At 36.5% G+C, this 13269-nt stretch overlaps 1 protein-coding gene across 1 annotated transcript in view; it reads right to left on the bottom strand.

Moving 5' to 3' along the window:
- Positions 1 to 1318: 1318 nt before the first annotated feature.
- The window catches only part of LOC148407440 (adhesion G protein-coupled receptor F5-like), a 32473-nt gene continuing 20522 nt past the window's right edge, over positions 1319 to 13269 (bottom strand). Inside the window, exons 7-19 of the mRNA XM_088403967.1 lie at positions 10818 to 10906; positions 10660 to 10721; positions 8879 to 9003; positions 8540 to 8755; positions 8125 to 8325; positions 6618 to 6752; positions 6333 to 6517; positions 4513 to 4689; positions 3062 to 4438; positions 2793 to 2834; positions 2352 to 2414; positions 2201 to 2261; positions 1319 to 1368 (exon numbers count right to left, since the gene is read on the bottom strand). Of these exons, the coding sequence (XP_088260093.1) occupies positions 1319 to 1368; positions 2201 to 2261; positions 2352 to 2414; positions 2793 to 2834; positions 3062 to 4438; positions 4513 to 4689; positions 6333 to 6517; positions 6618 to 6752; positions 8125 to 8325; positions 8540 to 8755; positions 8879 to 9003; positions 10660 to 10721; positions 10818 to 10906 (2783 nt within the window). The remainder of the gene's footprint in view (positions 1369 to 2200; positions 2262 to 2351; positions 2415 to 2792; positions 2835 to 3061; positions 4439 to 4512; positions 4690 to 6332; positions 6518 to 6617; positions 6753 to 8124; positions 8326 to 8539; positions 8756 to 8878; positions 9004 to 10659; positions 10722 to 10817; positions 10907 to 13269) is intronic.

The raw sequence follows: 13269 nt of genomic DNA, 5'->3' as shown, positions 1-13269 counted from the left end.
AAAATTAAAATTTCTCTAAAGAAAATTGAGTGTTAAATGTCTTCCTGTCCTCTCTAAAATGCCACAAAGAAAGAAATGAAGTCTTACTCTCAACTTCTGCAAAGCAGAAAGGAAGGAAAAGGATTAATGTCAAACAGAAGTTGACTCAACATTCACTCAACATTTTAATTATCAGTCAATGATACACATTAATTTACACTTGAAAGTATTCTAAAACACAACAAACAATACAACATCAAACTGGTAACTTAATGCATAGCAATACTCTGTTACAAAAATGTCATGCTAGCAAGAAAACTACATTCAAATATTGCTAGCACATTTATTTACATTTAACCGTGGAAAAACAGCTACTTTGCAGTATGGTTCTGATAAGAAATGAATAAACTACAATCAAAAATACAAAACAGACAGAGAAGGCATGTTAAAAAAAAGTATTACAAAAACAAAGTTCGATAGCATATGTGAGCTTCTACAATTTCAAATACATCAGTATATTTAGGCAAAGTAGCAAATTACAGCACATTTATGATTTTAAAACAAAAAGTGACAAATAAGTGGCATTAAAGTCCAAAAATGTACATTCCATACAGTGCTATTAACTTCATTAAAGGGACAGTGTGTAAGACTTAGACCGTTTTTCATTAAAAAGGAATACATTAAATGATTGTAAATTTCAAAAACTTGCAAATTAATTTGCTCTTAATGACCAACAGTATGTTTTAAATATAATCATAGGTCTAGTTATCATTAAATTATATTACATGAAGGGTGGCACTTCTCCGGAGGTGGTCATGTTTGTTATCCTTGTCTTGTTTGCCTTCCTTGTCTGTCTTCTCGTTTCAGTGATTATGTCCACCCGTCTATGTTACCTGGCCCCTGTGTGTCAACCACTTTAAGTTCCCTGCCGTTCATGGCTGTCTCGCTGTTTTGCGTTTGCCTAATTAGTGTCGGTGTATTTAAGTTCCAGTTTAGTTCTTGCTAGCTGTAGGGTTATTGTCTAATGTTATGCTGTCTGATGGTCATGCTGCTGCCTTCGCTGTTTTCCTTCATCCACCGGTCCGAGAATCCCCTATCTTCCCGTTGTTCCCTGTGGTTCTCCGTGAGTTCCTTTGGGTTTAAGTTTTTTGGTTGTACTTTGTATTTTTTAGTTCCTGAAGTCCTCACTTCTGTTCTCTATTAAACGTCCATTTTTTGTGAGCCTCGTCTTCCTGTCTTTTTGGGTCCCCTTCATTTCACACCTCCAGTCGCCATGCCCCGCTGTGACAAGATGTTGCAAAGATGTTGCTTGCAGAGATGCAAGCAGTGGTCATCAAGATCATGCAACGCGAGACGATGCACTGGCATCCGAAGACACGTTGTTTCCACCTGAAAAAAACATCAAAAAAATAAGCTCAATCTATGACAAAAAGGGTCCACATAGATCACACAGTCAAAGGTTTATTTGACTTTTAGAACCTAAGAAATACAGCTCCTGCTATCCCGATGAGCTGTGGAAATAAATGGATGGATTTACAGATTGACGGGTGGATGTTCGGCTAAGGTTTGAATATCCTGAAATTTACCTGAGAATTAGCGTCTTATGTTAATCACTATGGCAGGGGTTTAACTATCATCGGCAAACGACCATAGAGAGATGTACAACGCTTGGACTGGGATTCATAAATGAGTGGTGAACGAGTAAATAAACGAGAAAGGAGTGAAGATTTGGGCACCCCAGGTAAAGAATTGTATTTTTGTACATAAAGAAGTCAAAGACAGGTGGGTAATTTCCAAAAGGTACCAACTTTTGTACTTTTCTTTTGTAAGGAAGAATGGTCAAAGATACCTCAAACAAGAAGCGAAGCACTCCTTGCTGGTTACAACAAGCATTCAGAAGCTGTGATACTTGTCAAGGGGCACTACAAGTTATTACCTCTGCAGCATGCCCAAAAATTATTTTTCGAGTATATCAAAAATGTAAATGAGGGAAATAGAATAAAAGGTTTGGGACAAATTATAACAGTGTCTCATCTTTACGTCTTGTAGCGTTTCCATTTTTTTTTTTTTTTTGACTTATACCCAGTAATACAATTTTTCATGTAGGGTTCCCAAACTTTCGATCCCCATTGTACAAGGTAACAATCAAGTCCTGGGTTTTTGTGTTGTATTGACACAGGGGTTGCAGAATACTGTAATCCGAAATAAAAAGTTGGAATACCTCCTCTTCCAAAATTCCTAAAAGCCTGCATGAAAGTTGACGATGTTCCAGAAGTGGTAATCTAAAAGAGTTGACATACATCAGTGCATTATTAATGAAAAGGACATTGCAAGCCGTTACCAATTTTTTTTTTTTTGATGAGTGGTATTACCTTTGTCCCACTTCCAGAATGTTGATAAAGTTTGAGAAACGGCTTTGCGATTTCTGACCGCACCTGAAAACATTAGTAAATTTTAGTAAGTGATTGGCTTAGATGAATTACTTTTAAGAACATGCCAAATTACCAACACTTTTTATTAACTAGGTCATAGCTACTTCAAAAACAAATAAAATTGGAAGATTGCCAAGATGTGATCATTAGATTAATGCCCCCCCCTCCCCATATCTATTTCTATAATTATTTAGTCATTTAAAAAAACAATGTGGGTTGGGTTCATAATCACTTTTGTCAGCAGAAGCACACAAAAAAACAATTACCAATGATGTTATGAGCTAATTCAGGCTGCGTTTTCACATCATGAATAATGATTAAAATAGTTTTAAAAAACAGTTTTAAAATCTTTAAAATATTTTCGGAATTAGAGGCACATACCCTTTTGACCAAGAGAGTTCCAAAAACCAATACAAACAACCCCTATTTAAAGACAGAGAGAAAATTTAGGAAATATAAATTTCACAAGTTAGATGAGTTTAGTAACATGAAAAATTGTAAGCATCTCATTCAGAAAGATCATCCATCTCTTTTGAAATGTTTTACGCTTCGCAGTCCATCGCCTTTAACAAACTTTTTAAATAATAGTGATTGATGAGGATTGACAAAGGATTAAATACATGATACATAAAAATGTATCAGAAACTCACCTGAAGAGAATTGAAGAAGGCGAAGGCGATGTGGATTCCAATATTTCTTGGGTCAATTAGAGTCCCCACTCCGAGACTCCAAGTAATTCCAAAAAAGGGTGTGAGGATGGCCAAGGTTTCAGCGACTACCCACAAAACGTGCTTCTCATTGTCTTGTACAGCGATTCGCAGCCCACGACTCCGCAGAATTTTAACCACCACCACTATTAGAATTACAATGTTTATAAACACGATGAGTAGCGCCGGTATCACAAAAGCCAGCAGCGCTTTCGACTGATTCCAGTTAAGCCAGCAGATCTCATTTTCTTGAATGTAAGTATTGCTTGGTGCAGTTATTGCTATAGTAAGGGCTGCGATAATCAGCGGCGTCCCGTAGCCGACAGTGAACGCAAGACCGAACATAACCCCTGAAGACAGCGTTCCACCGATGTCCTTGACTATGTAATAGAACAGGAACATGGCATAATTCAACATCCAGAAAAAGAGAGCTAGGTAGAAGAAATGGATGAAAAAGGTAGCAGCGGTACATGCAGCCCGATTTGTTTTTTCTCCTTCGGAAATACTCGAACCAATGATGAACCAAATATTTGCAATCAGGAGGGACAGAGCAATGTTAACGATGGCTACGTTGCGAAAGAGCGATAGCTTCTCCTTTCTCACGCTTCTCCATATGAATGCCTCAATGCAAAGGCATATAACTAAAGACGCCATGGAAATACCCACGCCGATGAAGGTTATGTAACTCAGAATATCGCTATCTGGAAAAAAGGGGGACATTAGCATTGAAAACGAGGTCAGGTGGTCACACTGACACGTGACGGTTTTGTCATCTCTTTCGACAAGCTCACAGCCTTCATCATCCCATCCTCCAAGACCGTCAAAGAGGGAAAAGTTCCAGAATACGCACTGAGGGTTTCCCAGAGTGTCATTTATAATATCAAACGTGAAAGTAATATTGCTGACGCTGGTGTCAGACTGAACCAGTACGACTCTCCCATTGATGACCCTGCCCGTAGCGTTGTTCTCATCTCTTGGAGGAAGTACATTATCTAACGATTCAAAGGTTATCACAGTGAGGTTTGTTGCTCCATTTGTCTCCTGAATGTCTATCTCCACTGTAGAATTAAAATCTCCGTTGAAACTGTCGACGAATGTCGTTTTGTTCAAGAGGATCAAAGGCGTTTCGATGCCAAAAGAGGCATTGACAAGCCTACTTGTTATACCTTCAAGAGCAAACAACAACAAGGAACTGACGCTCTCATTTCTGGGAGCGATGGTTCTCGTTTCTACAGTATCGATGACAGCCTCAAGGTTAAGAATATTCCATGATTCGATTGCTGCATCTGTGGTAAGGACGCCTGCTGTTAAAAGGACATCCTAAAGTAGAAAGAGACAGTCAAAACTTGTTTTAACATCCTGCCTGTGAGAGGAAAGAAGAATAACGCACATACCTCCATCGAGACTTGACTTATTGTGAAAGAAGATGTTGTTACAAAAGAGGCTACATTGCCTAGGATTTGAGAGATGGCTTCGATATTGTTGGGAGATTCAGTCACTTCCTCACTCAGCTCCACTGTAACATTACTGACTTCATCCAGGAAATCTGGCAAAGTTATTTCATTCAAAAACTGAAATTTGAGAGGAAAAAAAAACAGATGTTACAATCAATGTGTGGCTCAAGATTTTCTGTGCAGAACAGGCAAACTTAAATAATCTTCTGATTTCTACTTTTAAGATGTTCTAAAGGCATTATAGATTATTTCTAAATTAACTGCCTCTATGGGGTTCTCAGTTTACAGTGATCCCTCATTTTTTGCGGTTAATTGGGCCTGGAACCCCCCCGCGATAAGTGAATTTGAAGGTTTTTGCTCCTCTGTCTTGTGAGAGCAAGAACAGCCTGCGTGTTTTACCAATGAGTCGCGCCGGGAGCCAATCGCGTGTCTTATAGAACAATGGTCCCCAACCACTGGTCCGCGGCCCGGTATCGGTCCGTGGATCAACTGGTACTGGGCCGCGTGGGCCGCACCCGAAATAATGTTTTGGAACTCATTTAGTTTAACAGCTCATTCATTAGTGCTTTGTTTGGCGTGATCTTTGTTTTTTGGCGCCGCTTCTGGCCGCTGTTGGTATTACATAGTGAGAAGGATGATGTGCTTTTGAGAGCAGTCAGTCGCGCTTCCAGTCCGCAATGGAAATCCCAAGCGTTGACTGGGCAATAGAAATCCCAAGCGTTGACTGGTTCGTGGTGATAAAAAGCTTGTTATAGAAGACCTTGTAGTGACCTGCAAGACACTCAACTTGATTTCAAGAGGGAGATTGGCACTTCTATAGTTGTGTTGTAATCTACTCTAGCCCCAACTCCCGCTTGTTATTCGCAAATTGACGTGCCAGTTAGTCAGTCTCATTCGTAAAAGATGCAGGCTGTTCTTGCTCCTCCAAGACAGAGGAGCAAAAACCTTCACTGGACCATTGGATATCTCTTACTTGGATTTCTTTTAGAGTAAAATGGTATTTCAAGTATAAACTCTCATTGTTCTCATGTTTGATCCTGTACACATTTGACTTTAATTTGACTTCTCGGTGCCGCGAATATGACCGCAGCGAGACTTCAAAGCATGGAAAATGGTAGCTGTTCAGTTACTGTTTAAGGTTTAGTACAGTATTTTCCTCACTATAAGGCGCACCTAAAAGCCTTAATTTTTTTTAAAAAGCTTATGGTGCGCCTTATATTCAGGTGTGCCTTATATATGGATCAATATTGAGATTGGGATACGTAGATGGGGAACGAACTGATAAAGTAAGCCATACCTGTTACTTTTGTGTATTTACAGTTGAACAAGGGTGGTCATATTGACATTGAGTTAATATGCTATTGAGAGTTTTGAGTTATTATTGTTATTACTTTGAGTATTACTGTATTGTGATTGAAAAAGTTTTAAAATTTGTCATTAATTGAGGATGCGCCTTCTAATCCGGTGTGCCTTGTTGTGCGGAAAATATGGTACTTTAAGATTTAAGTAAATATGTGAGCTGCAATAGTTCCGTGTCCTTGGCAAGTGCATTTATAATCACCCCATCTGTCTGGCATGCAGGAAACCATCACAGCATGTCTCTTAGCATTATAGGTTTAAAAAAAAAAATCCATGATGCACTGTGGGTGCGATAGGCAAGGTGCAAAGTTGTGAGGGGTCACTGTATTTTCTTCTAACTTTAATAGTCCTTGCAGTTTAAATTTTATTGATTTCATTTTTAAAAAATTCCGTCAACTCACCCGAGATTGAAAGAGTAATTGCACAATAATCTGAAGGGTGCAGTTGTCGTCTCTATCTTCCCATTCTCCACTTGCCCTGCAAATGGCAGTTCGCTCGCCCACCTCGTCTATTTCACAGGCAGCTCTACCCACAGCATTTAAAAATCCATTTCCAAATTCTGGATCATCAACACATATAAATACACCTAGAAAGACAATTCATGTTCACTGAAGGGATGGACCATGTAAAACCTTGTCAGTATTCTGTAGTATCAAATGTGTTGTCGTTTCTGGCACACTACTTACCATCATCAACCAACCGCAATGTTGTAATCTGTGAGAATTGAGAAAATTCAACTTCTTCACATGTGATATTTAATTCCGGTTGATCACAGTCTTCCTGTGTGAGTGTTATAAGACTTTGGATTGCAGGGCCTCTTTCTAAACATGCACACGAAAAAAATAAAAACAACACTGTGAAAGTGATGCATCAATTATTTCAATTCATTTAAGGAAATAAAAAGCACATTTTGCTGAGCGAAATTTTATTTGATGAAGCTCAAACAAGCACAAGACCAACATCCAAACTGCACACACCACTGAGTAAGACATATTCATGTATTTGCTATATCTATTTTTATTATTATTAGTAGTATTATTATTATTATTATTGGTGTTGTTGTTGTTGTTGTTGTTTTGCATTTAAAAGATCTGCACTTTCAAAATGCAGCCATCATCCAAATTTGTGGAGTGGGTGAGAATGCATAATTCACAACCTAAAATACAAGATAGCTTATTGCTAATGTTTTGGTGCCCCTTAGCCATGGTCAACATATTAGAAACACTTTAATATGATTAAGAGATGAGTTGCACAGAACAGCAAATTAAAAGAGCTGAAAAGGAAGTTGTTGCTAAGTTAATATCACTCAAAACTTAGCATTATTTTGTTCATAGGTTTTGTGGAGCTTAATGTTGATGGTGGTTGGTTGTCTGCGACGGGTCAACTGTTGTATTTTTTACACCAGCTAACCCTGTTTTCTATAATTTTCTATTCTGTACATGCCAATACTCTGCAAGGCCTGAGAAGTTTCTGTGGGTAAATAATGAACTAATTTAAGAAACCACACAGCTTTTCTTGTGAGATAAGGAAACCTTTTACTTCATTAATATGGCTGCTCGGATCCTATTGTGCTTCTCTGGAACACATACAGGAGCTTACTCCTGATGACTTGACCACTGTGCAGAAGCCTGAGATACGACTACAACAGCAGAAAGAAGGAAATGCTATCTTCATATAATAAAGATTTATTTTTCTGCTATTTGCCCTTTTCCTCTGCCGCCACTTTTGCTTTGGAACATCTCCTCACTCGAAAGGTCATATATTGCAACGTTCAATGTGTTTTTTTTCAAGCGCTTAGAATGATTTGCAAATAAAACCCGATTCATCATATGAGAAAACTTATGATGAGAAAGTCACTCCAGATTAAAACAAACAACAACAACAAAATTTCAAAACCGATACGTAATATTTTGGAAACTGAACGTCATACTGGAATACGCTCATTGCGTCGCTTCATATCGCAATATATCGATATTATCACCCAACACTAATTAAACATTTGATAGAACTACCTTGTTAGTTTTTGTAATTTAGTGACATAACTCCACCTCCCGCCGAAGTCCGTGGTGATGCAATCTCGTTTGCTTTTTCAATCAATGTAAATCCATTGTTGCTCAATCAAAATCTTTCACTGCTCGCTCAATATTTTTTTCCATGCTGTAAATTTTTTTTGTTTTTCTCTTTGCATTTTACCTGAATCCGGGATTCCTCTAAACAACACTTGGTAAGGGTCTTGGACAAAGCACTCCACCGACACTTGCTGCCCCGCCTCACAGAAGATATCGTCTTGGCGGGGAATCACCCGAATTATGGGTGTAATTAAAAGGTTGACTCTTCCATTAGAGGCTTGCCGGAAACTTGAATCCGCATCAAAAAGCAGACATTCATAGCGTCCTGAAATGAAATTCTTTTATGAATACAAGACGCCACCTCTACAAAAATTCAGTAGGTAGCAGCAGGTGACAATATAGGAAAAATTAAATAATAAATAGAGTGTAAATATTGTTCCTTTTTCTCAATTGTTGCCAACAGATTGCAGAATTCTTCTAGTCTCATGTATAAATTATATTTTGAACATGAATATACTCAGATGTCGAGGGTTTCTTACCATCGTCGGTGAAAAAGTAGTTAGTGATGGTGAGCGTTTCCCTTCCATTAACTCGTGAAAAGCTGTGTTGATCATCTTCATTAATAATTCTACCATCCCGTGTCCACACTGACGAAGTGATACGAAACTCGAGGTCCTCTGGTGGTGGGCCACATGTCAGAGTCATATTTTCTCCAAAAAATACGTTGTTTGGTTCAATTTGTAAAGGAGCGAAGCCTTTGATTGAAAAAATACAAAGTGCGGACAATCACACTGCATTAAAAGTTTTTCAAGGCAAATTATGGTAAGATGCTATTTAAAGGTCATTAATTTTGTCTAATGAGAACAATAGTTACTTACTGTCAAACACCAAAGGAAATTCATTTCTCAGGTCATTAAATATTCCTGCTAGAAGTGCTTCAACGGCTTCATCTTGAATTGTAGCATTTGCAATAATTTCAAAGTCAACAATGGTGCTACCGGAACTTGATAAAAAACATAAAAGCAGATTAAACGTGAGGAAACGGGTAACTGCATGCTTGAAAACAAAGGTCAAATTTCAATTCTATGTAGGACCAAGGGTGACCAAAAGTTTTTAAATAAACAAAATTTGTCATTAATTATTTCCCTATTTAATAATTTCAACGTATCCTGGAATTAGATATTTCCCATTATTTTAACGTTTCAATCATGCTGTCAAGTGACATTCACAAGCTCATCCGTTGTTAGTTGTTACGCGCACCTTGAGCAAATGCGATGTCATTTTCGGCAAAAAGTGTTTTTAAAGATATTACCGTAATTCCCCAAATATAAGACACACTGGTGTATAAGACACACTCTTAATTTCGAGGTTAAAGTCTACAACTACAAAGAGAAAACAGAATGAATCTCATCTTTTTTTAAATCATTCATATTACACACACACACACACATATACATATATATATATATATATATATATATATATATATATATATATATATAAAAAGTAGTATATATATATATATATATATATATATATATATATATATATATATATATATATATATATATATATATATATACACACACACACACACACCTATTTTCATGTGCTTGTATTCGTAAGTTATACATATGTTGTTCATTAAGTGTATTGTAGATTTTCCACATTGTGAGCAGTCAGTGAATGCCTCACCAGTAATGTTGAATGCACTCTAAGCAGTTGTTTCTCCTTTTCCTTGCAATGCGGTTCAAGTTAATTTTACCATAAATAACCGAAGTTGAGCAGCATCCATGTTTCACCAAGTTTATGATTGTGCGTGTATGCCAGAAGACCACAATTAATAAACGAGTCAATTAGAATACCTTTCCGTGTTCTCTAACCGGTGCACTTTTAATTGAATCACCTGGAGACTTTTACTTGTTCCTCTCCATTTTGGTAATATTCCTGTGCATGAACAAGGAGGGACCCGGACGTTGGTTCAGTCTGCTTGCTTCTTTTATTGAAAATAATGCTGTAACAACCTCAGCCTACATGAGCTGTTGATAGATGCAACAGGCACTTGCTGCTAACTGATGTCCCCGTCTAGCTCGTCCCGTTACGGTAATTATCGTATGTAAGAATACGGTCAATCAAAAATGCTCATCTGTGTGTTAAAGCTCGGCTTATGTGGCTGACAGATCAATTATCCTTGAATGATGTTGAAAAAAAAAAAAAACAATGTTTTTTTTCAAATTACTGTTTATAAGACGAACCAATACTTTTGGCCTTAATTTTGGGGAAAAAAGTGTGTCATATTTGGTGAATTACGGTAATTGTACGTAATAAATGTAGTCATCAAATGAACTATGGACAAAACATTAAATTTTACAGCAGAAATATACGTTTTGTATGCTTTTAAATCCACGAATTCCCTCTTTTCCTGGCTTAAATGTTTGAAAATAATCTTCAAATAAGTAAATAAGTAATAAATAAATAAGTAAGTAAATAAATAAATAAATAAATAAATAAATAAATAAATAAATAAATAAAAGGAATTATTGTACTGTGTGTGTCCACTTAGGTAAGGTAGGTAAATTAGATCATTGTGAAAAATATCAGTGGGCATCAAACACTCGTAAAAAGTTTGAAGAATGTGGGATTAAAGAATTATATGTACCTGAAGCCTAAAATATTTGCTGATTGTAGCCCTGGGATGTATATCCTAGATTGAGTTTGAATCTGAAACAGCAAGCACACCCAACATACGGATTCAACAATTATTTCAATATCAACCATCACAAACCTTTGAAGGGACGGTGACGAAGGATAACTTACAGAATTTGAACAAATCTGGTTAACATTATTATTTACGTCGTTGTATGAGTCATCAAAATCAATGTCAAGGGTGATCATCAATGACCTCACTAAAACACAGATGCAGTTAATTAGTACAAATTGGTCCAATTATTTTCTTTGAGATAAAACATTGTTTGTGTGTAAACTCATTTACTGTCAAATATCGGGGGAACTGTAGCAGGACCTGAAAATAAAAAAAATGTAGCGTAAAGAAGAAGAAAACACGGTCAAACATTGCATTGTTTGTTTACAATGCTTAACATATTCATAAGCGCATTCTCAGGAGGACACTCCTATACAATTCGGAACAGCAAAGCCGATTCCTTTATTTCTGCTTACCAGTGAAACGTTTTGGTTTTGACGAGAGCAACATTTGAGATTTTTCTTTAGCGGTATAGTGGACATAAACTGTTATATTATGCTTGAATATCAGTCCAAATTGTAGTCTTGAATATTATTAAATAATATTACTTGTCATTCCTTAAGGATTGATTTAAAGGCCTCTATCAAATAGTGTTCCCAAAGATTATTTACTGGGACATAACTTATAGGTCAATCATAACTTGCTTAAAAAACGATCGATCAATAAAGGCAATGTTACAGTTTGTTGCATTAGCAGCAGCCGGTAAAGCTGGATGGATGGAGAGACACGTACAAATATTTTAGCAAGCTCTTTTTGCCTTTGAGGGAAGGCGTGGAAGATGGCGGAAGCTATTTGAAACATTCTATAAATAATATGGCAGTTGAGAGCAAGGCGTCTTTGTTTTGATCTGCCCTGGATGTTGGATTCGGGTGCGTCAGCCTAACAAGACAATGGCCTAGAATGACTTAACTTTGTACTCCTATTAAACACTTGCGATAAAATTGCAACTCTTGTGTTAGTTGTATTGATAATCTAAGAGAAAAGAACACATTCGTTGGGCAAATGTGTACTTGCTAACTCATTTTGGACATCGTACATAACGTACTTTTCTGACTATAAACCACATTTTTTTTCTTATGATATGAGCCCTGCATTTTATGAGGATTAGTGAGGGTTATCTGCAGTATTTTTTTATTATGCTTGCCACCACAAGGCAGTCCACCAGTAAAGCAAATGTGTGCATCTATTCAAAGTGTCAATTTGTGAAACAACTATAAGATGTGAATCAATGGCTGTATTCACAAATAAAATTAATAGAAAAGAGTTAAAAAGATGACAATTATGTAAAAAAAAACATTACTAAGATCCAAGATACAAGTTTGTGATTGTAATTTTACGTAATTGTGTATGTGTGTGTGTATATATATGAGTGTGTGTGTAAGTGCGTGTGTGTGTATTATTTCTCTTTTTTTTGGCTTATATACCGCTGCATCTTATAGTCCAGAAAATATGGTATATTTTACTGATTTCTAACAAACATGTGTACCCAGGTAATGCTGATAGAAAATAAAAATGAGACCAAGATAAGTCAATAATGAGAATGAAGTATGATTGATATATATATATATATATATATATATATATATATATATATATATATATATATATATATATATATATATATATATATATATATATTAATAAAAAAAAGTCAGTTTCTGCTATGTTGAGATATATTTTAGGGTAGTTTTTTTCCTTTCATTTTTTTAGTCTCGTAATTGCAAGCAAAATGGCATGTCCATCCATCTTTAATGGAAAACCATATCGCTTCACTCAAAAGCTTGAAAAAAGGAAATGGCATCACTGAAATTCTCAGTATGAATTAGTACAGTACCGTATTTTTCGGATTATAAATCGCGCTTTTTTTCATAGTTTGGCTGGGGGTGCGATTTATACTCTGGTGCGATTTATGTGTAAAATTATTAACATTTATTACATCATTTCACATGTTATTTTCACACTAAACCGCAAGAAAGCGCTCTAGGCCTGTGCTGATAATTTCAACATCGCCAGTAATTTATAAAAACAACTGAGAAGGGCTGAACTAAAATCGCACCGATGAGGTCAGCGACGTAGAAGAGGAAGCGGCGCATCGCCTACCTCCCGAGTTGGGGGAGTTGTTTAAAAGTGACACAGAGGATGAAGATTTCATTGGATTTAGTGATTTGGAGTAAAACTGATAGTTTGGTAAACTTGTTAGCATATTCTTTATGCTCGAGTTTTCTGAATAACTCATATGTTACTGACATTACCAGGCATGTCAATCATGTAATCTTAGTATTACCGTCCATTATTCAGACTGTTGTTCCCTATTTTATTTTTATTTTAAATTGCCTTTCAAGATGACATGTATGTTTTTGGTGTTGGATTTTATCAAATAAATTTCCCCCCAAAATGGAATTTATACTCCAGTGCGACTTATATATGTTTTTTCCTTCTTAATTATGCATTTTTTGGCTGTTGCAATTTATACTCCGGAGCGATTTATAATCCGAAAAATACGGTACT

This window comes from Hippichthys cyanospilos, chromosome 20, assembly GCF_059441005.1.
Source record: "Hippichthys cyanospilos isolate Australia breed blue-spotted pipefish chromosome 20, RoL_Hcya_1.0, whole genome shotgun sequence".
Taxonomy (NCBI): domain Eukaryota; kingdom Metazoa; phylum Chordata; class Actinopteri; order Syngnathiformes; family Syngnathidae; genus Hippichthys; species Hippichthys cyanospilos.
The sequence above is the reverse complement of the archived record's forward strand: the minus strand, read 5'-3'. Positions and strand labels throughout refer to the sequence as shown.